The 24471-nt window shown below is 33.0% G+C and overlaps 2 protein-coding genes across 2 annotated transcripts in view; one reads left to right on the top strand and one right to left on the bottom strand.

The window, feature by feature from the left end:
* The window catches only part of NECAB1 (N-terminal EF-hand calcium binding protein 1), a gene marked incomplete at both ends in the record, with an annotated part of 166946 nt that extends 158702 nt beyond the window's left edge, over positions 1-8244 (top strand). The window contains 3 exons of the mRNA XM_080693743.1: positions 1208-1285; positions 2759-2850; positions 8216-8244. Coding sequence (XP_080549869.1) covers positions 1208-1285; positions 2759-2850; positions 8216-8244 — 199 coding nt within the window. The remainder of the gene's footprint in view (positions 1-1207; positions 1286-2758; positions 2851-8215) is intronic.
* Positions 8245-11484: 3240 nt separating this feature from the next.
* Positions 11485-22058, bottom strand: LOC308262664 (uncharacterized protein C8orf88; the record flags this gene model as incomplete). Its single annotated transcript, XM_080695251.1, has 5 exons — positions 11485-11508; positions 13516-13622; positions 15015-15090; positions 19235-19308; positions 21986-22058. The coding sequence occupies 5 exons, from the start codon at positions 22056-22058 to the stop codon at positions 11485-11487; spliced, it is 354 nt and encodes a 117-aa protein (XP_080551377.1).
* Positions 22059-24471: the final 2413 nt, after the last annotated feature.

Here is a 24471-nt window from a genome sequence, read left to right as displayed (position 1 = left end):
AAGTTTACAAAGATGTCCTTACTTCATTCGTTTGTCTTAACACTGATTTGGGTCTTCATCATCTCTGACCTGAGCTCTTTCCCTACACTTCTCATTCTCTCACTGCTTTCAGGACTCTCCTCCATTCAAACACACACTTCTCTCAGCCATATCATCTAAAGCACAGCTCCAGCCGTGGCAGTCTCCTCCTCCAGTCCTCACTGGCTCCTCACTACTACAGTTTTAAACACCTCAACCTGCCTTTTCTTTCTTCCTATTATAATAGGCTTTTAGCCACCTTCAAGATCACCAAGGAGCTCGAAGGAACCAATTTGTCTTCATCAAACCGAAAAAACAATTTAAAAAAGAGCAAACAAGACAAAGATTCTTGTTGCCAGAATCCTGACTCTCAAATCTGATATAAAGTGGTGGTGGTGGTGGTAGTGTGTGGGTGTGTGCGCACATGCATACATACATACACACAAAAGAAAAAGAGGGAAGACTATTAGGTATTGCCATACTAGGACTCAACTGCAGAGCAGCAATGTGGTCCAGGTGACTCAAAAGATATACAGCAGAACACCAAACAGTACAGCCAGTACAGGTGCAGGGAAGGGCTAAGGGTTTGGCAAGAGTTTCTGGTTGACAGGACTGATGCATTGCTACATTTGAGAACAGGGTAGGTAGCATGTACTCATAGGTTTATGAACTCTGGCAATCCAATGTTTTTGAATGAAAGAATAGATTTTTTAAGTTTTTTATGATGCCTACAATATACCGAGACTGTCTTCATGAAGGCAAATCAGACAACTAAAAAAAAAATCTATGCCGGGCGTGGTGGCGCACGCTTGTAATCCCCGCGCTTGGGAGGCAGAGACAGGAGGATCGCGCAGGTTCGAAGCCAGCCGCGCGGGCTGGCTTAGGAGACCCTGTTTCCAAATAAAAATGTAAAAATAGGTCTGGGAGTGTAGTCCGGAGATAGAAGGGCTTCCAGGAACCCCAGTACCACCAAAAAAAAAAAAAAAAAAAAAAAAAAAAAAAAATCTATGCCATAGAAAGACATTGAAAATCAGTTCTTGACAAGCCTGTTTGATTTCCTGCAGGCAGCTTAGGTTTTGCCTCTTACAAATGGATAAGATTGTTTTCTACCTCATACAGAGGATGGTTAGAAAAATTAGTTTGCTTCTTTGATTTCCAGTGGCTAATTGTGTATTTTTTTTTACTTCAGTATTTCTATACAGAAGCTTTCAAATGAATCTCGCTACATGATTTATGAGTTCTGGGAGAACAGTAGCGTGTGGAATAGGTAAGTTGTGGTCAAGGCTGACCTGTTTTGTGGAACCAGGGAGGTAGCAATACACATGAGAAAAACTTGCACAGAAAGTTCTATTCTGTTTACTTTGCTTTAAAAGATGCCTTGTCCATTACCCCAAATTCTACATGTTTAGGAATTTATCTCATGAATTAGAAACCACTTTCCTCTTGAAGCACATATGCTTTTGGTACTCACCCCCACTTTGATTTGTACCATTTTACTGATGCTTTCAAACATAATTAGATAGAGGTCATGAGTGTCTAAGGAAGGTAGGGTGGGGAGGGGTATGGAGCTTGTAAGATGAGCTCTGTGTTTATTTTATGATATGACCAATATAATGGCAAAGAGTATAACTTTTTCAAATGCTTTCAAATACAGCATTCATTTAAAAGAGAAAGTCAAGACATTGTTTGGAAAAGATTAAATACAAATCAACCTTAAAATGATTGTAAAACATAATTTGAAAAATGAAATGAAGACAATTTTTGCTATTCTGTAATTATTATATAAACAGTTCCAGATAGTATCAAATGATGCAAAAATATAGCTAATAGGTCCATTTTTGTATTTTGTTTCGTTGTTGTTTGTGTATGTGTGGTACTGGGGATGTAACCTATGGGCTTTCTACCTCCAGGCTACATTCCTAGATATATTTTTATATTTTATTTGGAAATGGGGTCTGAATTGCTGAGAGCCTCATTAGCTGCCGAGGCTGGCTTTGACCTGCGATCCTCCTGTCTCAGCCTCCCAAGTACTGGGATTACAAGCGTGCACTACCACACTCGGCTAGGTTGTCTTAAGGGTGATAAATATGGTAATGGAAGTAATAGAACACTTGGCAATTCATTCAACAGCTATTTAACCTTAAAATTTTATTTTTGTGGCTTCAAAACAAAGCACTTTCATGAACTGGGGATCTATCTCAGTGGTAGAGCATTTATCTAGCACGTATGAAGCTCTCAATCCCATTCCTAGCACCACTAAAAGAGGGGGAGAGGGCTCCACTAGTATTTCAGGCATAGAAGGGGATCTAAAGGCAAAATTTTCAACTCTATGCTTTCAGACATGTGCTTTTGATATATTATTTCTATTTCATTTTATTCTCAAGAGATGGAAAATTTATAATCCTTCTTCTTACCTATACTATTTTTTAAACAGTAAGACAGCTAAGGTACTTTCTTTTGTTTAAACTTCTTTCAGAAATTAAAATCTACCTATCATTTTATCTTCTATAATAATTTATGTTCCCTTGTATTAAAAACATTTTTCTAAATTTCTAATTATAATTAGTAAATTATTCTTGAGTCTTTGTTAAGAATAAATAGCATTTAAAAATTTCTGTCCAGATATCTAATCCAATCAATCAAAGCCTTACCATCTTGATTGGATTTGACCTCTGCTACACTCTTTGTAGAAAGTTTCTAAATTAAAATGCATGGTCTTAACCTATCATTATTTATACAGCCACCTTCAGACCAACTGCAGCAAGACATTCCAGAGAAGTAACGTGGATTTCTTGGAAACTCCAGAACTCACATCTACTATGCTAGTTCCTGGTAATTATTCTGGGTTCACAATGCTTCTGGGTCCTTGAGTTTCATTATTTGCTTTTCTAAGATAGTATGTTTTTTCCTCCCACACTTTATCCTTTTATCAATGGTTTTCTCTCTCCCTCCCTCTCTCTCTCTCTCTCTCTCTCTCTCTCTCTCTCTCTCTCTCTCTCTCTCTCTCTCCATAGATATGTATCATATATATACGATATATATATATCTTTGATGTTTCTAATTTCTAGTCCATTTGTTATTTACTGTGAATTGTATTCAATACATTAAGGCACACTATGGTAAAGAACTTGAGCTGGGCGTGGTGGAGCATGCTTGTAATCCCCACACTTGGGAGGCGGAGACAGGAGGATCGTGCAGGTTCGAAGCTAGCAGCACTGGCTTAAAAGAGAGACCTGTTTCCAAATAAAAAAGATGTAAAAATGGGTCTGGGAGTGTAGCCTGGAGGTAGAAGGGCTTCCAGGAACCCCAGTACCACCAAAAAAAAAAAAAAAAAAAAAAAAAAAAACCAGAACTTGAATATATAAGATATATCTATATATCGATAGATAGATAGAAAGATAGATAGATAGATAGATAGATAGATAGATAGATAGATATAGATAGATCTTACAATTGGGGCTTGGGGAGAAAATTAGGTATTTGTTCTATTTCTTTTACTTCTTGGTTGGTCCTATTTGTGTTCCTGAGTATATTAAACCTATTAGTTTTGTGGTTACCTTCCAAATTTTAACAGACTTAAAATATAAGGAAAAGCATGATGTTTCAAAAAATATTCGAGTTCTTTACCATAGTGTGCCTTAGTGTATTGAATACAATTCAAAGTAAATAACCAATGGGCTAGAAATTAGAAATATTAGAAATATTTTTATCATAATTGGGGGAAAACTGGAGAAGTTTAGTAGAAAATTTTCTAAGAAGTTTTTTTTTGTCTGAATCTTAAGATAATTAAGCTATTTGTTTTGCTAGTGTAGAGCCTTTTGAGCTCTTTGTATATTCTGGATATTAGCCCTCTATCAGAGTGGTGGCTGGAAAGATCTTCTCCCATTCTGTGGGCTTTCTCTTTAGGTTCTCGATGGTTTCTTTTGATGAGCAAAAACATTTTAGTTTGGTGCCATCCCACTTGTTCATTCTTGCTTTAATTTCCTGCACTTTGGAGGTCTTTTGAGAAAGTTACTGCCTGTGCCTATATTTTGGAATGTTGAGCCTGTGCCTTCCTCTAATAACTTCAGTCTTTGGTCTAATTTCTAAGTCTTTGATCCATCTCAAGTTGATTGCTGTGCATGGTGATCAAGAAGTGGGCAACTGAATTGAATAACACTTCACAAAAAGAAGAGATACAAATAGCCAGTAAATACATGAAAAAATGCTCAACATCATTAGCCATCAGGGAGATGCAAATCAAAATTACACTGAGATTTCATCTAATCCCAATCATAGTGGCAAGCATAAAGAAATCAAGTAATAAATGCTGATGAGGATGTGGGGAAAGAGGAACTCTTTTACACTGTTGTTGGGAGTACAAACCAGTTCAGCCACTATGGAGATCAGTGTGGAGATTCTTTAGAAAACTGGGAATTGATCCACCATATGATCTCGCTATATCATTCCTAGGTATCTTTCCAAAGGGGTTGAAATCAAAGAACTGCAGTAACATAATGCATATCCATGTTCATAGCAGCACAATTTGTAATAGCCAAAATATGGAACCAACCTAAGTCTCCATCAACAGAGAAACAGATTGAAAAATTATGGGAAATACACACAATGGAATTCTACTCAGCTATAAAGAAGAACAAAATCATGCCATTCCCAAGAAGCTGGAAAGTCCTGGAGAATATTAAGTGAGATCAGCCGGGCACAGAAAGAGAAGCGACATATGTTTTCTCTAGTATGCCCAAACTAAGGAGTATTAGAAATACCAGAGGGACTCCAGATAATGGAGGGGTAACCTCAGGAAAGCTAGAATGGAAGGGTAGGAGAGAAACAAGGCTGAGGTTGATGAATGGAGGAGCTACATCTGAATATCTGTAAAGTTATGAATGTAGCATGGTCAACCTGGACACTTATTGTTGGGAGAGGGGAAAGAGGAAGAGGGGGTGGGAGGGCAACATGTACTGTCTGAAAATATGCCATTTTCAATATGATCCACATAAAAATTTTAAAAAAGATAATTGAGAACCAAAATTAAATCTGTTCATCTACCCATCCATTCAGTTACCAATTGTACACATATTTAATATGTGCTTGTCAGTGGGCTTACTGGGTGCTTAGCCTACTTACTGGCAGTGACTGAGCTCCAGTTGAGAATAAGCATTGTGTTGGGAAATAATGAAGGCATAAACTAAAAATATAGTTGCTGCCTATTAAATGTTGACTACACAGTCTGACAAGAATATTTTCAAAGACAAATGTTTGTAGGTAAAATCAACTCAGGGCATAAAACAGAAGTTGGCATTAGAGGTAAGTGTGCATTGTGAGCCAAAGAGCTGATTGCTTCCTTAATTTAATAGTTTTAAAGAGATGAGGTCTCAACTTTAAGGTTAAGAATGTCATAATGAAATACTTAAAAGTATTCATTAATATTATAAAATCATTCAAGATTTTTGAGAAGTATGATTACATGCTTTACTCCGTGATAAGGAGTATAGAGAGATGAGAAGAGAAGCACCTGGACCAGGAGCTTGCCAGAGTTTTGGCTGAGTTAATTAGAGCAAGATGATGGTTAAAGTCTGGAATTAGTGAGCAAGTTTGTAGATAAGAACAAAATATCTTAGGAGTTTGAGAAAATACCTATCTGTAAAAGATTTGTAGAGAAAGGATACCTTTTTCTTTTTATTAAGGAGACTGAGGGTCACCAATCCAAGAGAGAAGAGTATCAAGGGGAGAGTCAAATGCAAGGATGCAGTGCCCTTAGGGGGCTCAAAGAATGGGAATAAAAATTGGGTTTGACAAGATCATTGCTCAAGAGAATAGTTTAATGGTGTGCTACCTAGGAATATAAAACTATGGTAGATTTTGATGGATTGGGGAACAAATGGAAAGTGAGAAAGTGAATTCTGGAATTACAGCTAGGCAAGGGGAAAGAGATGAGGTATAAATCATTTCGAGTTGGCTATCACAGCCGAAGTCTGAGCTGGGTATATGTCTTTACTCTAGCTCTTACAAACAGGTTTGCTGGCCTAGAGAATGGTAGACCTGTAGAATTTCTCACTTTAGAATTCAAATTTAATCCTAAAAAAGCCATGAATATTGTTGAAATTTCTCGTGGTTCACAATTTGACTCACAGTTTATATTAGAAAGCACTATAGCTTTCTAATATAGTTGCAGGTAGCTGTGGCAGCAGGTCATTGAGGAGCAAACTTCAGTGACGGCCTTCAATTTAGCTTAGCTATTATACAGCCATGGACAGTCTGGGGAGAAAATCCTAGAACACAAATTATATGACTACTGCAGCCTTTGTACATAGAATGCAGGAAAATGAGATCCATATCTTACCACATTTTTATCTACCCTAATACAATATTAGCACCATATATAGCATAAAATAATAAACAGTTCCTAAATGAAGAACTGAATAAAGACTTTGACAACATCAATGCACTAGTTTTCAGTCATGGAAGTCTCCAAGAAGTTCTGACACTTCCAATTTTTTCTATCTGCCAGTTCATTTTCAACTCTCCCAATCCTGAAACCACTTGTTTGACCATGTAGAAAGGACAAAATTTGTTCTTAAGTGTCTTGAGTCTAGATCAGAAAACACCTGAACAAATACAGTAGAAAGAAGATCACAGAAAAGAAAGTGTGTGTGTGTGTGTGTGTGTGTGTGTGTGTGTGTGTGTGACATGCACACTATTCCAGTTAGTGGAAATGTAAAGAAATTTGTTTGAAATTTCTGCCCCAACCTTACTTTATCATTATCCTGTATTAACTTTCTATTCACTACTAGTGTACTGGTTCATGAATTGTAATACTCTTCTCTCAGAGCATTTCCAAATTTAAAGACATACTGAACACAAATAAAACTAGAACAATTCTTATTCTCTGACCCCAAATTCAGATCAACTTAATGCCTTCTAAACTAATTTCAACATTGATCACTGAAATTTCGTAGAACAGAAAGGTTGTGATTGGTTTCTACTGTTTTAATCTACCTCAAATAAAATATTAACTTTTATTGGGGCATTCCACTTTTTTAATTAAGGTTTTATGGGTACAATGGTGGGCACACTTTCCTCAACAAAAATCTAGAATTAGCATATAAATATCTATGAGTCTTAATGGCCAAGACTTGTAAAACTATCTTAATAACCAGTTTTGTACATTTTGTGTGTTACATGCTTTTGAAGGCTACTAACAAAATAATTAAAAACAAATAAGCTGTGCATATTTAGACCTAAAATTAAAATCCAAAAAGAAGCAGTTATTATGTCTAGAAACACAGGATGAGTAGGATTTTATTTAGAAGTTATAATATCAAATAAGATTACTTTTTATTAAGATTTCTAATTTATCTACAATGCAGCTCAAGAAAAAAAGAAACTAAACTGTACTTTATCCCAATATAAAAACAAACTAAAATATGTTCCTATGAACTCTCAAATACAAAAGAATCTGTCAAATGAATCATTATGGAATATAGCAGCACAGGTTCTTAAGCAACTCAGACAAAAAATGTTTGATAACTTGGTTTGTGGGGCAGAATATCCTTGGGAATAAAGAGAAAGGCCTGTGGTATTGAGAAAGAGGATGCACAAGAAAGTAGGTCCTATTTCCAAGCAAATTTCTTAAACAGCTTTGAAAAAATATTCTATCCCTTTCCATTACCTGTCTCTCATATCATTCTACCAAACATACTTCTCTACTGTAGGTTTGTCTTTTGGGATATTCATATTCATTGGGGGAAATATTCACAATGTTAAAATAGAAATATACTATAGATACTATAGTATTATTTTATACTCAATTATCTGAAATGTATATGTAAAATTATATATATATAGTTATACATATATATATATATAATTTTCTATAATACAATTTTTACTTTCTAAAAACTACCAGTATTGGGTAGATTAAAATAATATGATTTCTCATTAAGGCACTTATATTCTTATTGTCAAAACAAGCCTTATTCATATGTGTGACAAAAATCCTGTACTATACCAAAATGCTAAACAATGTATTACAAATATCAACTGCATAGGAATAATTCAGTCTTGTCCCAAGTAGCCTAGAAGTGGTGACTAGAAAGATAATTCTGCAGTCTAAAGTTGAAGAAGATCCCTTTATTAACTTGAACTTTCTTGGCTGTGGAAGCTGTTTTCATTATTTTAAAAAATGTTTTTCTTTTTTCAGCGTCATGGTGGGTCCTGAACAACAACTAGATGATCCTAGACATTTTCTTCATGGTTCCAAGTGTTTCATCTAAAATGTCAACTAGAAAATTCTCTGTGGTTGTTAATCTACTGTATATTTTTTTTTAAATAATTCCTCTCAGTGCTGTCTTCTAAAGTGTTATCTTTATCATTTGTGTGAATTTTAGCTCAATTTTCAAAGTTCAGCAGTAATCTCAATATCTGATGCTAATTGTTTGCTCTATTATAACTAACCTAAGATAATCTAGTGACAAAATCCTAACATGAAAAAGTATATACACAAAGGAATTATGAAAAATTATAAAGAAAAAACTTTTAAAACATTAACTTTTAGAAATTTTAGAGCATTACTTTTTAGGGCAGATTTTATAGATTGTCATACTATAAAGGATTAAATCAGTGTTTTGTGAACTTTTAGTAACAGATTTTTTGTGAGTAAAGCTTACTCTTCAATCTCTATTTCTAACTCACAATAAGATAAGGAACCATGTAGTAATGTAACATTATTATATCATTTATCAGTATCCTAATTCCATGTATTTATGTCAAACAAAGAAGAGAGTTTTACTTTGGAGAAACCTGGCTAAATATTATTGCATTTGGTTTTGGTATATGATCCAGACAGCTAGCTTTCTTTTAAAAACAGCATTTGAATTTAGATAATGACTTCAAAATGCAATATTTTAAAAATAAAATTTTAACTCAAATCAATAAGGAGGAAATACAAAATAAGCAAAAACCTTAGGGGAGAAAATACCTATTTTCTAGTTTCTGTAAAAAAAAATTACTAAAACTATGTATCAGAAATAGTCCTCTCCATAAAACTCAGAAATTAAATATTTTTAATAAACGTTTCTTCTATTCTGGTTATAAGCCCTGATAAAGAAAATATAACATCAACAAAATATTACCATGTTATTCTCTAGGCCAAATTCTTTTGAAACCATGAAGCTTTAGGAAAAAGCCCAAAAGGTAAAAATTTTCTATTTTTTCACTTTTGGGAAATTCAGGGGAAAAAAGAAGGGTGAATTAAAATTTTATTTCATTAGTACTAAATTTGACCTAGAATATTTTCTCAAACTAATTTACAAACAATAAATCTTACCAATACCTTTTTTATACCATTAGCGCTCATTCACTTTAAATAAAATTAATTTTTTTCATAGTTTCTCTTAGATATAAGTAGTAATTCTGACCTACATACACACATGTATATAAATATGTGTCTCTGGTTAATTTTAAAGATAAAAACACTAAAAAACACCACCTGGCTCAACTCTTTTAATATATACACAAAGCAGAGAACAATATTAATGGAGATGAACAATGATTATTCAAACAAGCTATACATATGTACAAAGGTAAACAGATAACAAACCAGTCTTTGCAGTCTCACTTTGATTACACATAGTAAAAAAGGACCAAAAGACTGAAACCTAAGGCACTTTTGATATACAGACTCTTCTTGGAACCAGTTATAAGTGGTCTCAAAAATACAAATGATAACCAATCACAATACTGCTTTGGTTGATCCGTTTCAATATCGAACACAAAAAGCCTATTAGGTCTTTTAGATATGAGGCCATTTCCAAAGTAGCTTTGTAGATTGATTTAAAAAGAGTTCTGCCTGGTAAAAGTGCTAAGTGGAAAGGCTCTCTAGACTGCAAATTAGCATAAATTCTATCACTTTTTTAATGCTAGTGTCAAAAGGTCTTAAAGATAGGCAAATAATAAAGCAAACTGAATAGTCATTGTGACCTCAGTTCTTAGACATGTTTTCCTGTATATTTGTGAGAGCATGTGAATGTGTGTGTGCACGCATGCATGCACAGGGGCATGCATATTCACATGAAACCTGTAATATAAAAGGAAAATAGGGCAAAACAAGTTTAAAAACAGGGCCCTACAAATAAATATTTCATTTTAAGATTATCAATAAATGAAGTTTTTTTTCCTATTTTAAAAATCCTTTTTCTGGGGAACAAAGTAATAAAAAAAGAGGGTACTGAAGACCAATATGGGAAACGTTCAATCTGGGTAACAAGTGGAAAAAACAATGAAGAAAAAGATACTGGTTTTGGGAGTTTATACTCAGTGAAGGACAATTAGTGTTAGGGGCCAACAGACCCGGGAATCTGAGAGAATATAAGCAGTGAGAGTTTATACTTACCTTTCTATCAGCAAAACTTTTTGACACTGTGCTGGAAGAAACTTTTTTTTTTACAACAGTACATCCAGAGTGAAAAAATTGCAAGATTTATTGTATAAAATTTCTAGGAATTAAAAATAGAAATCCCCAAATTCTGTGTTATTATTATTATTATTATTATTATTATTATTGTTATTATTATTATTTGTTGTTATTATTATTGTTATTATTATTATTATTATTATTATATGTTCTTATAAGAAATTATAGAATTGAAACTTAATGTACCTCAATTATTTGCAAACACCTAAATTTTTCCTCTTTTGGAAATATATATATATATCAGTTTTATTTTGTAATTTCTCAACTTCCATTGTTCATATGGTCTGATTAGTGACATAAGTAGCAGCTACTTTTCAATTTCAGTTTCATTTACTACCATTGTTTTAAAATTGTCAATCTCTGCTAGTAATTATGATCCCAAGACAATGTTATTATCAAAAACCTAGAGACCAATCAATCATGTTTGAAAAAATGTCTATTAGAAAATTCTCCCTCCTGTCATCGACAACTGCATTGAACATCCTGAATCATTCTAAGCCTCTAGAGAGAAGGGAATGATCTGTTCAAGTGCTGGTACGAAATCAGTGTAAAACAGAACAAAAGCAACTTTAAAAGCAACAAGAAATTATGTACCATACATACATCGTAGCAAATACTTTATATTTGAGAATCTTTACAGCTTACATTTCCATTCCATTATTACAATTGATGAAAAACAAAAAAATGCAAGTAGCATGCAAATTATAAACACAGTCTTCCCACTTCACTAACCAAATTCCTACTTTCCAGTGTTACTTCCCAATTTTTGCAGGAAACTGCCTGCAAAGATGAAACTGATTAGAAATTTTTTTATACTTTAAAATATCTCATCTTTTTTTTCATTTTAGGAGAAGCCAAATAGCTAACCATCAAAATTAAAAATAAATTGAATTGTCACAGTCCATTACAGTTATTGTTACTAGATTCACTTCATTTGCAGCTGTCCAAAATATAAAACGAATAATTCTTTATCTTCATATTCATCTGTTCTTAAAATGCTACTTAAAACTTTGGTTGTTTTCCTGTAATATAGAAGAAAGAGTTAATTTAACAGTTAGATCAAATGAATATAGTTTTTACAAATTAGTTTATCATACCAAATACTGTGACCCTACCTACATAAGTGTTTACAGATCTGAATGCATGTTACTATAGAAACTATAAAAGTAGCTGAAATTGTCAAATAAAAAACAGTTCTATGTTTCAGTAAGCCTATTTAATTCATTTTAAAATATATTAAATTGTGTTCCAAACCCGCTCTTCTGTTTCTGTGGTACTACTTTTGTAAATGTTACTAATACATAAATCAATAGTAAGCTTAATTCTAATATATGTTTGTTCAAAAAAAATGTATGTTAAACCTTTATTTGCAAAATAAAGTGTTAAATTAGAAAGTCTAAAAATAAAGTGATTTTATTTTATATAGCACTGAGATTCACATTTATTCTTAGGACCCAAGGATAATATGCCTTAAGATCTTCAAACAGGTGAGAAAATTCAATTTTATCACTAAGTATATTTTTATTATTCATTTGAAAGAGATATTATAAAAATAATTACCAATTTAATTAATTTTAAAAGAACTGTAGAGTTCTCTCAATTATAAACTTAAATAGTAATATAAGCTATGATAATATAAAATTTAGAAGTATATTATAATTGAGGAAATAAATCTATAATTTTTTTTTACTGGGGGTTAAAACCAAGAGCATTTGAATTCTGAGCTACACTCTTAACTCTTTTTATTTTTAATTTTTATATAGGGCTGCATTTAGTTGCAAAATATAGCCTCAAACCTACAATCCTGTCTAAGCCTCCCAAGTGCGGGAGTATAGACATGTGCCATCACACCTGGCTATGCTATGGATTTTTAAGAGTTAGAATGCCAAAAATAGAAACTGGCTCTATCTCATATTTGAGCCATTATCAGCATATCTATATTATATAAATATATATATATTTATATATGTTGTATATCATATCAGTAGAATCCTACTTTGCCTTTACCTATATAAAAGTGTTAATAAAACTTTTTAAAAGGTCAAATTACATTCAGATGTCTGTAAAGGCAATAAAAGATAGAAATCATTTACTGCGTGCATAAAGAAAAATGGGCATATTAAATACTTTCATACATTATTTTATTTAATCCTAACCACTAGATGTTATCATCCCTATTTTCAATTACAGAGCTGTCACTCAAAAGGGTTAAGTGACTTGCCCAAGTTTGAACTACTAGTATACAGAGTAGAGCTACAATTTAAACCAAATGTGATATACTCATGTCCTTTCCTATAATATCCTAAAAGATGTTTTTGTAAATTTGCTTTGATATAGTTGGATGAGTGACACAGAACTATAAGAAGCTAAGAATATAAAAGAGGCACTGAAGAAAATAACTTGGAGACTTGTTTTACTGTATAAAAATAATAACTAAAGCCAGGCTGGATGGTGCACTCTTGTAATCCCAGTACTTGGGAGGCTGAAACAGGAGAAATACAGGTTTGCAGCTAGCATCAGCTACTTAGTGAGGCCCTCAACAACTTAATGAGACTCTGCTTCAAAATAAAAATAAAAATAGGGCTGGGGGTGTAGATCAGAGATAGAATGCCCCTGGGTTCAATCCCTAGTACTGCAAAAAAAAAAAAATTAATAATACTAACTGAAAAGAAAGTCTACAAACAGACCATGAATATATAGCCACCAAGGTGTCAGAGCATTATCCTTTCAATAAGTATCACTAGAATAACTGGATATCCATATAGATATATAGAATTTATTTGAAAAACAAAAATAGAACTTTTAGAAATAGAATATTATTTTTATGACCTTTCAATAAAAATGTTTCAAAAGCTATAGCTATTCCACTTTTCCTCGAGTAGAGTGATAACTATTTTATAATGACTACTTATACTGTATACATAGATTTTGTATTTTCTTAATTACTAATATTTTGCAATAAGAATAGTAAAAATCATATTTAAAATTATGAATACGATATTACAATACAAAGTTAGAAAATTACTTACTGGTTTTTGAAGTACAATGGGATGATCAGGCAGAAAGTCTGGTTTTTTTCTGCAGATGGAAACACTTGAGAGCTTCAACAGGAAATCTCTGCTGTATTTAATTCTCTCTATAGATATATTAAACATTAAACATAATGTTATAAAACATAAAACTATCCCAGTTTTATGGGATAAAACTCATTTTATTTGGCTCATTTATTTCTGAATGCCCCTGAAGTACTTTCTGTTACTTTATAAAAAAGATGAGTAATGTCTATGAAAAACAGAGGGGAAGAAGCTTCGAAACATTTATTACCTCTAATTTTCCTTTTACATAAAGTCAAGTCATTAAGGAAAGAGTGAAAAGGGGAAATTGTTTAAAGAAACTGGTCAAGTGAAAAAATAGCCTATTTTTGCTTGCAAGAGATACATATTAACTATAAAGACACATTTAGATGAAAAGTAAATGTATGTAAAAAGATAGCACAAAGAGTAGACATAAAAATAGTGGAGTGGTTACTTAAAAGCAAAGAGATAGTTACCAATGTGTCACATTGTATTTCAAAACATACATGAAGTAAAAAGTAACAGAAATGAAAGGGAACTAAACAATTCCACAATAATAAAAACTATTGTAAAAAAAAAAAAAAAACCTTCTTCAGCAATTGCTAGAACTAGACACAAAAAGTGATTAACACTTTAAAACTTTGAAATAACTATATGATGGGAGGGGAATGGAAAGGTGGAGAAGTAAAGGAAAGACCTATGTTCTCATTTACAAAGCCATGACATAGTATCAAAAATTAAGAAATTTAGAAACAATGTTAAATAATATTTCGTGTTTAGAAATATTAAAATAAATACTAAAAGAAAAGACAAAGTCCTTTTTAACTTTTAAATTGTATTCATAGTTTTATTAAATAAATATTTTTTCTTATATTTTCAAAAGTAGCTAGTGTGGGAGAAACTAAGAGCAGTTCCTTCCTTCTGCTTCAGTAACAGAATGAGCTGCTCGCTCAGTTGAAGACCACATTTCCCCCTTCTGCTTTGTCACTAGATACAGCACCACCTGAGTCGTGGCAAGAGGATGTAAGGAGAAGTAATATTGGCAACTTCTGGTCATCATCATCTTAACTTCCTCCCCCCTGTTCTCCCTCCTGATGGCTGGAAAGGGGACATGAAGGCAGGGGCACAGGCGGTTATCATGGGCCATCAGGTGGATGTCCTCTGTTGAGGATGACACAGCAATGAGAGAGAACACAGGGCAGTAGTAACTTTACAGAGACCAGGTTCAGAAGAAGCTTACATGATACTTAAAATGCAAAAATATAAATTTCTGCTTTGTTTAAGTCATGTTAGTCTGGTCTTTCCTTTAGAGCTGCCAAACCAATAACCTGACTAACAGTGATAGAAATCAACTTTACAAATGTAATAAGATTCCATGAGCAACAAAACAATATTGGCTTTGGTGAATATTAAGGCATTCTGTGATGAAACTTAAAAACTGTTTAAAATTTTACCTTTTTTAACTGGAGACTGATGTTGCGGTTGTTCATTGAGACCTTGAGAAAAGGCTTGCATTCCATTCGTCTTACACTGTTGAACAAGAATATATTTTTAAACTTTGGTTTAACACTGTGTGTGTGTGTGTGTGTGTGTGTGTGTGTGTGTGTGTGCGCGCATGCATGTAGTACTGGGGATTGAACACAGGGTCATTCTACTTCTGATCTATACTCCCAGCCCTTTTTATATTTTATTTGGAAACAGGGTCTTGCTAGGTTGCTGAGAGTCTCACTAAGTTGCTGAGGCTGGTCTTGAGCCTGAGATCCTCCTATCTCAGCCTCCCAAACACTGGGATTGCAGGTATGTACCACCACCCTCAACTTATGTTTAACAATTTTATATATTCTGCTTTTGTCACCCCAAAACATTTTCCTAATAATAAAAATATTAGTCAAGAAATATGTAGAGGCCAAGAATAAGCAACCATTTTTAAATAAGATTATTTTAAATGAACATTTTTAAATAAGCTTATTTTAAAATGAACAAAAATATGCTTCAAAATATATTCACATATAATTTTGCCATAATTATTTTTGAAATAGAACATAAGACCAGAGAATTATATGGTATTAAAGATAAATAGTTACAAAATTATCAAAAATAGTTTATAATTGGTAAAAAATCATTTTAGCTGGGCATGGTGGCGCACGCTTGTAATCCCCATACTTGGGAGGCGAAGACAGGAGTATTGCACAGGTTCAAAGCCAGCCAGGCCGGCTTAAGAAACCCTGCTTCCAAAAATAAAATAGGTCTGGGAGTATAGCCTGGAGGTAGATGGGCTTCCAGGAACCCCAGTACCACCAAAAAAAAAAAAAAAAATCATTTTATTCACGGAAAATCAGCAGTGTTTACTTTTTTTGTTGTGTTTACTTTTTGGTTTTCATGCAGAGTAGATCCCAATATCACTATATATGCACATAAACTATTTCATCCAACACTTTGGAAATGGGAAATAAAAATTAGTTCATCCAATGAAGCAAAAATAAATAAAAACATTGTCTAAAAAGAGGGAAACCTTAATTTTAAATACCGTCTGAAGAGACAATGTGAGAGAGAGAACTTAAAAGTTGTCCAGTCCTACTTGAAGACTATTTTTATTGTGAGATTGGCTAACCTAATATTATGACAGTTTAAAAATTTATTTTCTAATTAACACCCTTTCTTCTGTTTCCATGTTCATCAATAAATATTCTGATAACCGGGCATGGTTGCACATATTTGTAATCCCAGTACTTGGGAGGCTGAGATAGGAAGGAGGTCACAGGTTCATGGCCGGCCTCAGCTACTTAGTGAGGCACTCTGCCACTTAGTGAGACCCTGTTTCAAAGTAGGGAATAAAGCTGGGCATCGTGGCTCACGCTTGTAATCCCCATGCTTGGGAGGCGGAGACAGGAAGATCGCACAGGTTCAAAGCCCCCCTCTCTGGCTTTAAGAGACCCTGTTTCCAAATAAAAATATAAAATAGGTCTGGGAGTGCAGCCTGGAGGTAGAAGGGTTTCCAGGAACCCCAGCACCAAAAAAAAAAAAAAAAAAAAAAAAAAGAAAGAAAAAGTAAGGAATAAAAAAAGGGCTAGAAACCAAAGTAAGGAATAAAAAAAAGGGCTAAGGAGTATAGCTCTAAAGTAGAATGCCCCTGGATTCAATCCCCAGTATTGCAAAAACAACAAAAAAAATTATTACAATTTAGCTTCCTGTAAATCTCCTTAGATATAGAAATTCATCAATCAAAAGATCAGATCTGTTTCAGAAGATAAAATTGTTTTCTGATTTATAAATATTTCATAAACTTGGTTAATATGATCTCCCTCTAAGATATTACCTCTTTTTATACTTATAAAAATCAGTTTGCATTCTCTAATCATTCACTAAGGTAAATTTCTTTGAAGACATTTATCCTGAAAAAATGTACATCTCTGTTCAATCAATCTCTCTATTGACAAGTCACATAACTATATTTTAAATTTATGAAAATGTTGTCAAAGTAATGCTGCATAAAGACAGGGTGAATTATCTATCCCTATTACATAATATAAAGAAGATGATTCTCTACAATTGATATATCAAAATAGGTTAAAAAAATCAAGTATCAGCAGTTTTTCATCATTTATAAGAGAAAAATATGAAACGATAAAGGTTTTATTCTTTTATTTATTTTTGGTGGTACTGGGGTTCCTGGAAACCCTTCAGCCTCCGGGCTACATTCCCAGCACTCTCAGACCTAATATATATATATATATATATATATATATATATATATATATATATATTTTTTTTTTTTTTTTTTTTTTTTAAACAGGGTCTCTTAAGCCAGCGAGGCTGGCTTCGAACCTGGGCGATCCTCCTGTCTCCGCATCCCAAGCATTGGGATTACAAACATGAGCCACCACGCCCAGCTATTCTTTTATTTTTGACTGTTATATTTAATTAAGTATAATGTGATCTTTGAGGAATGAAAAAATTATTTATACATTTGAAAATTTTAGCAGATGACCATGTCACTATGTAATGTCTAGTTAAATACAAGACCTAAAATCAAACACAAAAGTAAAACTGTACTTTTTCATGTCTGTACCTATTAAAAACTGAACTACTGATTATTTTAATTTTCACAGTATATAAACATGTATAATTAGTAAAAGTTTTATAAGGTGGTTATAAGTTGTTTCACTTAATCACCATAATCCTAAAAGAATAAGAAAGTATGACTGTCCCGTTACAGACAAGAAAGTAAATATCAGAAGAGTTTGGGAAGGAACTTAAAATATATTGACAAGGGATAGTTGAGCTGGATTTTTTACCATGTGGGTAGAAAATTTTATATTTAAAAGGGTACCTGAAAGCCAGGCGTGGTGGACCATGCTTGTAATCCCAGCATTTGGAAAGCTGAGAGAAGAGGATCACAGTTCAAGGACAACCTTAGCTATTTAGGCCCTTTGCAACTCAGTGAGACCCTGTTTCAAAATAAAGAGTAAAATATAGGGTTGGGGATGTAGTTTGGAGGTAGAAAGCCCCTGGGTTTCATCCCTAGTACCATAAAATAAATAGATTGATAGATAGATAAAAGGGTACATGAATAGTAAGTACTGACATAAACTTTTAACAGGTGGAAGCAAAATTTCTTATTCTAATAAACCTATATTTTCTATTATTTTTTCGTCCTATCCTAATTCTTGCAGAACTTCCAAATGAGTAGCAGTGGCCCTGTTGATGGCCATTCATTTAATGGCATTCATTTAATAAACAGAGTGCCTATGACACTCTGTTTAGTGTCATGAGACACTTTAGGAGCACTGTGCTTTGTATTGGAAATACAACGATAAACCTGATACTCCAGTATTCTTGAAAACTCAGAAACACACATGCATGCACACACACACACACACACACACACACACACGCACACGCACACGCACACGCACACACACTACTCTCTCCATACTATATTACTAAGAAATAAAAAATCTATTGTGCATACAAGAACAACTATAATCCATAATAAGTTTGAGATGCATACAAATCAAGAAAGCAAGAGAAGAAAAGTGGGCAAATAATATGAACTGGTAATTCACAAAGAGTAAATCTAAATGGCTAATAATAAAAAAAATTGCTATGTCATAAGCAAGAGAATTAAAAATTAAAATTGACAAAAGATATACTTTTCACTCATTAGACAAGAAAAAATGTTAGACTCTGAAAATAACAAGGTAAGGAATTGGAAAAATCAGAGCCTTCTGTACTGCATACACAATCACTTTGGAGAGTATTTGGCAAGTAGCTAATGAAGTAGAGCAATTCTACTCTAATTTTATACCATAGAGAACTTCTCAAGCTTGCATAAAATAAAATATGCATGTAGATGATCATTATAGTATTTTAAAACAAATATTGTACAATGCTCACATTTTAAAATGCTTGGTGGAAGGTACTTGGATATTACATTATCTTTAGCATTTTTCTCAAATACATCATAACTTTCAGAAAATACATAAAGTTCTTAGCACAGTATCGGGTATTTAACAATGGTTATTTTCCAGTCCACACTGCCTAATCCTATTAAATTTTTTGTTGTTTTGTTTTGGTATTGGGGATTGAACTCAGGACACCATACATGCTAAGTATGTGTTCTAACACTGAGCTACATTCCCAGGCCCATTTTGTTATCATTTCTAAAACTTACTCTGCTAACTCCACTTTGTAAGCACTGAGTGTTGCATGGATATTCATTTTGAAAGTTGAAAGGGAACACTGCTCCTGTTAGGAGAGGAAAAAAAATATTTTAAATATCCATGATGTCAATAAATGACATATCATCACCTAAAAAGCTTAAGTGTACAGGAAGGACCTGCAGCACTGCTGTGAAATGTTTTTTGACAGTTCATCTAGTCAACAAATATTATTCAATCCTATTAAATATAAGTCTATGAAATGTAAATGAGGATAGTATACAGCATATAAAATTCAGAGATAAAAGTAAGTAATGATTATAATAATTTTATATATGATAAGTTATATTAAAAATGTAGAGAACGTACTAGGGGAAAGCCAGATTGGCTTGGGGGTATCACAAATGCTTCACAAAATGAAGTGATTTAACAGTCTTGAAGAAAAAGAAGATTCCTTTCAGGAACTGAGTTGTTTAGGGATTGTGGAAGTGTGCTGAGAAAGGCCACAATTATCTTCTGATTTATTAAGCTTTTCTATGTAATACACACCTACTCTGATATTTGTATTTTAAGAGGATAATAGTTAAAATAAATATCAGGAAAATAGTTTACATGTATACCCATGATTACTGCAGTACAATTCACAATAGTCAAAATATGGAACCAAAATAAGTGTCCATCCACAGATGAATGGATAATGAAAATGTGGTATATGCATACAATAGAATTTTGCTCAGCCATAAAGAAGAAAAAAAAATATGCCATTTGCAGGAATATGGATGAAACTAGAGAACACTGTGTTAAGTATGATCAGCCAGACTCAGAAGGTCAAAGGTTATATGTTTTCTTTCCTATGCAGAAGCTAGAGAGAAAATGAGAAACAAAAGGGACATCAGATAGGGTGAGATGCAAAGGAAATACACTAAGTGGTGTGTGCATATAATGTTGATTTGCACTATGTTATATAAGAGTTTAAAAATAATTTTTAAAAATATAAAAAATAATTTAAACAATTTAGAATTTATAAAAATTACATAAAATTAATATATTTAAAATATATTATTAAAATTATTAAAATAAGTTTATTAAAATTTTTAAAAATGATTTAAAATTAAAATAATATTTGACTGTGGTTTGATAGTATTGCACTGTCAGAGTAGGAAAGCTAAAAAACAAAATGGCTTTAATTTTGCTGAAGACTGGCCTTATTAATGGACAGCTTTCCTAAAGAGCGATTATTTTTATCAGTTGTTAACATCTGTTTCAGGAACATGGCAGTATGTTTACATGTCAGAAGTTTAGTTTAATTCTATGGTATTTCTAAATCGATTTGTTTAAATAATTTCAGCAAATAGAAAAAAATAAGTAAAATAATTTAAAATAATTTTAAAAATATACCTGCCCATTCTTGTCTTTTCTCATTAGCCTTGGAGGGAGGATCAGGGAAAACCTGGATCTGCCTAACTGAAGGGAGAGAGTGGGGCTGGCAAAAGGCTGGTTACAGAAGCGAGCTGCTGCCAACACTTTCCCTTTAGGATAAAATCCATGATATGACCTACATGATTACTTCTAGTGCACCAGGACAGAGAATCAGCCGTTTCTAAGCTATAGTCTAGGAAAAGCCATTAATTTCATTTGTCTGTCCCAAGTCACAGCTATCTTGAGAGAAAGTACCACCATATTGGAGATAATCTTCCAGTAGAAACCGAGGATAAGAGAATGAACATGGGACAGATATCTACTATGGTACTATATCTACCTTGTCTGTTTCATTTTTGTACCAATAAAAGGACTATATTTTTTCTTAAGTTTTCAGTTAAGTCAGTTTAACACATTCAGTAAAGAGAAATAAAACAGGTAAATAAGTTCTAATGTAAGCTAGAATACAGAAGCCACCTGGCAACAAGTAATGAACAGAATGAAACTGACACTAGTCCAACTTCGGAGTTAAAATACCTAGTATTTAAATAATTTGTTCAAAGGAACAGCTGTGTGGGCAAAAGAAGAACATTACAGATTGTTTTTATTTAATTTTCTGAAATTAGATATGTTCCAGCTCAAGCACATTCCTATCTCTATTAGCAAACACATGTGACATGGCCACCACAGAATCTTTAAGTGTTGTGTTCATTTTTTGTTAGTTTTTGTTCTGCATGTAGGAATGTCTTTCAAAGGACCATTCTCTCTCCAGCATGACTATTCTGAAGTGATGATAATTACACAGCACAGTCTGTAGTGAGAATATCGTTCTGACCAAAAGACAGCAAACTTTGAAAATGAGACATGAGGGAAAAAAATACAGTTACTTTCAGTCAAGGCCTATTCTTTCTATCCTTCTTCATCTGGAAGACTTTGGATTTGGTAGATTGAGTCTTAATTTGGCCGGGCATGGTGGCGCATGCTTTTAATCCCCGAGCTTGGGAGGCGGAGATAGGAAGATAGTGCTGGTTAGAAGCCAGCCTCCCTGGCTTAAGAGACCCTGTTTCCAAATAAAAATATGTAAAATAGGTCTGGGAGTGTAGCCCAGAGGTAGAAGGGCTTCCAGAAACCCCAGTACCACCAAAAAGAAAAAAAAAAGTCTTAATTTATTGGTAATACTTACAAATTCTTAAAACAGAAAAATCATTAATTTTTATTATTTCTTTAAATATACATTCTAAAATTATTTAGTAATATTATTACTCAATTACTTTAGTGTTATTTACTTTCAAATATTACTTGGCCATTAAATTAATATTTAGAAAAACATCCACTATATTACTCACCTGGGGGAGAAGTCAGATGACGAACAGGTCTTGCTGGTTGAAGCGGTTTACCAATCAGCTTTTTTGTTTCCATTGTCACAAAGACCTTGAGGTTCCATACTTTGAGAAAAACAAATACATTTTTATCTTTTGGACAAGATAATCAAAATGCTTTACATATATACAAATGATCACACCACTCATTTGAAAATAACTATTGTATAAGTTGAGGTAGAAAGAAACACAAACACAAAAAGCATTTAAAATAATAAGCAATAACTTCAGACCTCTTTATGGTATTTGTCACAGTTGAACATACCCTCTTCAAAACATTTTCCTCTGTTAACTTTCCTAAGTATCCTTTTGGCTTCTTCTTTTTCTTTAAACTGGGTATTTAATTAATTATTGCAGGCTCTTTGAATCAAACACATCCAAAACCAAATTAATTAATTTGACCCCTAAGACATCCTACCTCCTATATTCCCTAAGTTCATAACCCTTAGATTACTCTTGATCAAAAACACCTTCAATTTTACAGTCTAAATTACAGCCTGCAGGCTATAATTAAATCTCTAATTTCTATCCATTCTACTTCCAAAATATATCTCATATTTGTTTTCTTCATTCTCATTACTACTCTTAATTCTATAGTTGTTAATTCTCTTTGATCAAGTGTACGTGTGTGTGTGTGTGTGTGTGTGTGTGTGTGTGTGTGTGTGTGTGTGACTGAGGACTGAACCCAGAGGTGTTCTACCTCTAAGATACACCCCAGCCCTTTTAATTGTTTTGACTTCCATGCTAGGCAAAAGTAAGGCACACATTCTTCTCAAAGTGAGTAACAGTATTTATTAACCCTCTGTCTCCTGCACCTAATACAGTACCTAGACTGAATCCAAAATAAGCATAAAACAAGCATTCCCTGAACAAGTAGATGAATACAGTATCTTTGCTCTTCAAACTATGAACTATTTATACATATTCTTGTTTCAAAACCTCCAATTTCATATTTCCTGGATTGTTAATAAGAGGTAATCTCATGAACAGTCTGTATAGTAAGCCACGTAGCCACTTGATTTCACTCAGAGCAAGTCTATAAAGTAGGCACTATGAATAGAGCTCTGATATATAACAATGGAACACATTCTCTACCTCCTAGACTTGATGTGGATACCAAATCATATAATCTACAAAAAGCACTTAACGCCTGATACATAATAGGAGTTCCATCAATGTTGGTTCATATTATCCTCATTTTACAGATAAGGCTTAGAGAAGATAATTTATCCAAGGTCATGAGTCTAAGAAGTGGTACATATGTCCATTACCATGCTTCTAGACAGCACTCTGTGGTTTAGCTGGCCCCAACCTCTCTTTCCATCTCATACCTTGCTAAATTGCTTAAGTTATGGTTAACCTTTCTATAGGCTCACAAAACAACCCCGTATCCTCTTCCAATGTGGTGCTTACTGTACAAGTTTGTATCATTACAGTTCTATAGTTTAAATATATCTTCAGTGAATAGCAGTGTCTAGTTCACAGTGGATGTTCAATAAATTGTTGAATTAATTTTTCTAAACTTTTATCTGGACACATCCAGGTGCTGTGTCTGGAGTCCCTCTCATCCTCCCTGCTGCTCTTATCCCAAACAATTATCCAAGACCAAGACCTTCTGCTATTTTCATATCTCAACAAGTAATATTAAATAAAATGGTCTAATGAAGTAGACCATTTCTACTCTAGTTCCTAAATATCATTAATAGTAAAATAATAACTCCTACTTCCTTACCTTCCTCCTCTTCTGGCCCCTATATTGCATGTTGTCTATCATTGTTTCTAAAGTATATCATAGTAAATATATACATGCCTATTTGATTACATCATGAGTTAGCTGAGGCCATGAACACTAGACCTTAACTTTGTATCTTAGTACTTGCAACAGAATTAGTTTTACTAAATAAACTGTAAGTTTAGGTAACTATTCCATATTACTAAAAAATATGATATCTTCATAGGACACAAGCTTTCTAAATTCTGATGTCCATCAAAGTAAGTTAGAAATAAAATTCACTGGGCTTTATACATATTCATCTGAAAATAATTTTAATTATAACATCTTAAGCAAATCATAATTATTTGTTTCCCTCAATTAATAAGATAGTGTTAGTAACTCCGTTATAGTTCCAAGAAATGCCAAAGCATTATTAAAAATTAAAAATTTGATAATGTATTTGAAATTATTAAAATTTTAAAAATTATTTTTAAATGTCTGATATTTTTAAAAATTATTTTTAAATGTCTGATATATGTAATACAAATGTTAAAATCCTAAACTTATAATAGTCTCTCCAAATTAGCTATGATAACTAAACTCAAAGAGTTAGCTTTTCTTGAAATTTGAAGACAAGCAAGCCAATGCTTCAAGTTAATATCTACCTAGCTTTGTGATGTTTCTTCCAGGTTAATAGCTACCTGGCTTTTAATGTGTCTGTTAACTAGTAATATTAAAC

Source organism: Muscardinus avellanarius (assembly GCF_963383645.1).
Source record: "Muscardinus avellanarius genome assembly, chromosome: 4".
Classification (NCBI taxonomy): Eukaryota; Metazoa; Chordata; class Mammalia; order Rodentia; family Gliridae; genus Muscardinus; species Muscardinus avellanarius.
Note: the sequence above shows the minus strand (reverse complement) of the source record. Positions and strands in the feature narration are given on the sequence as shown.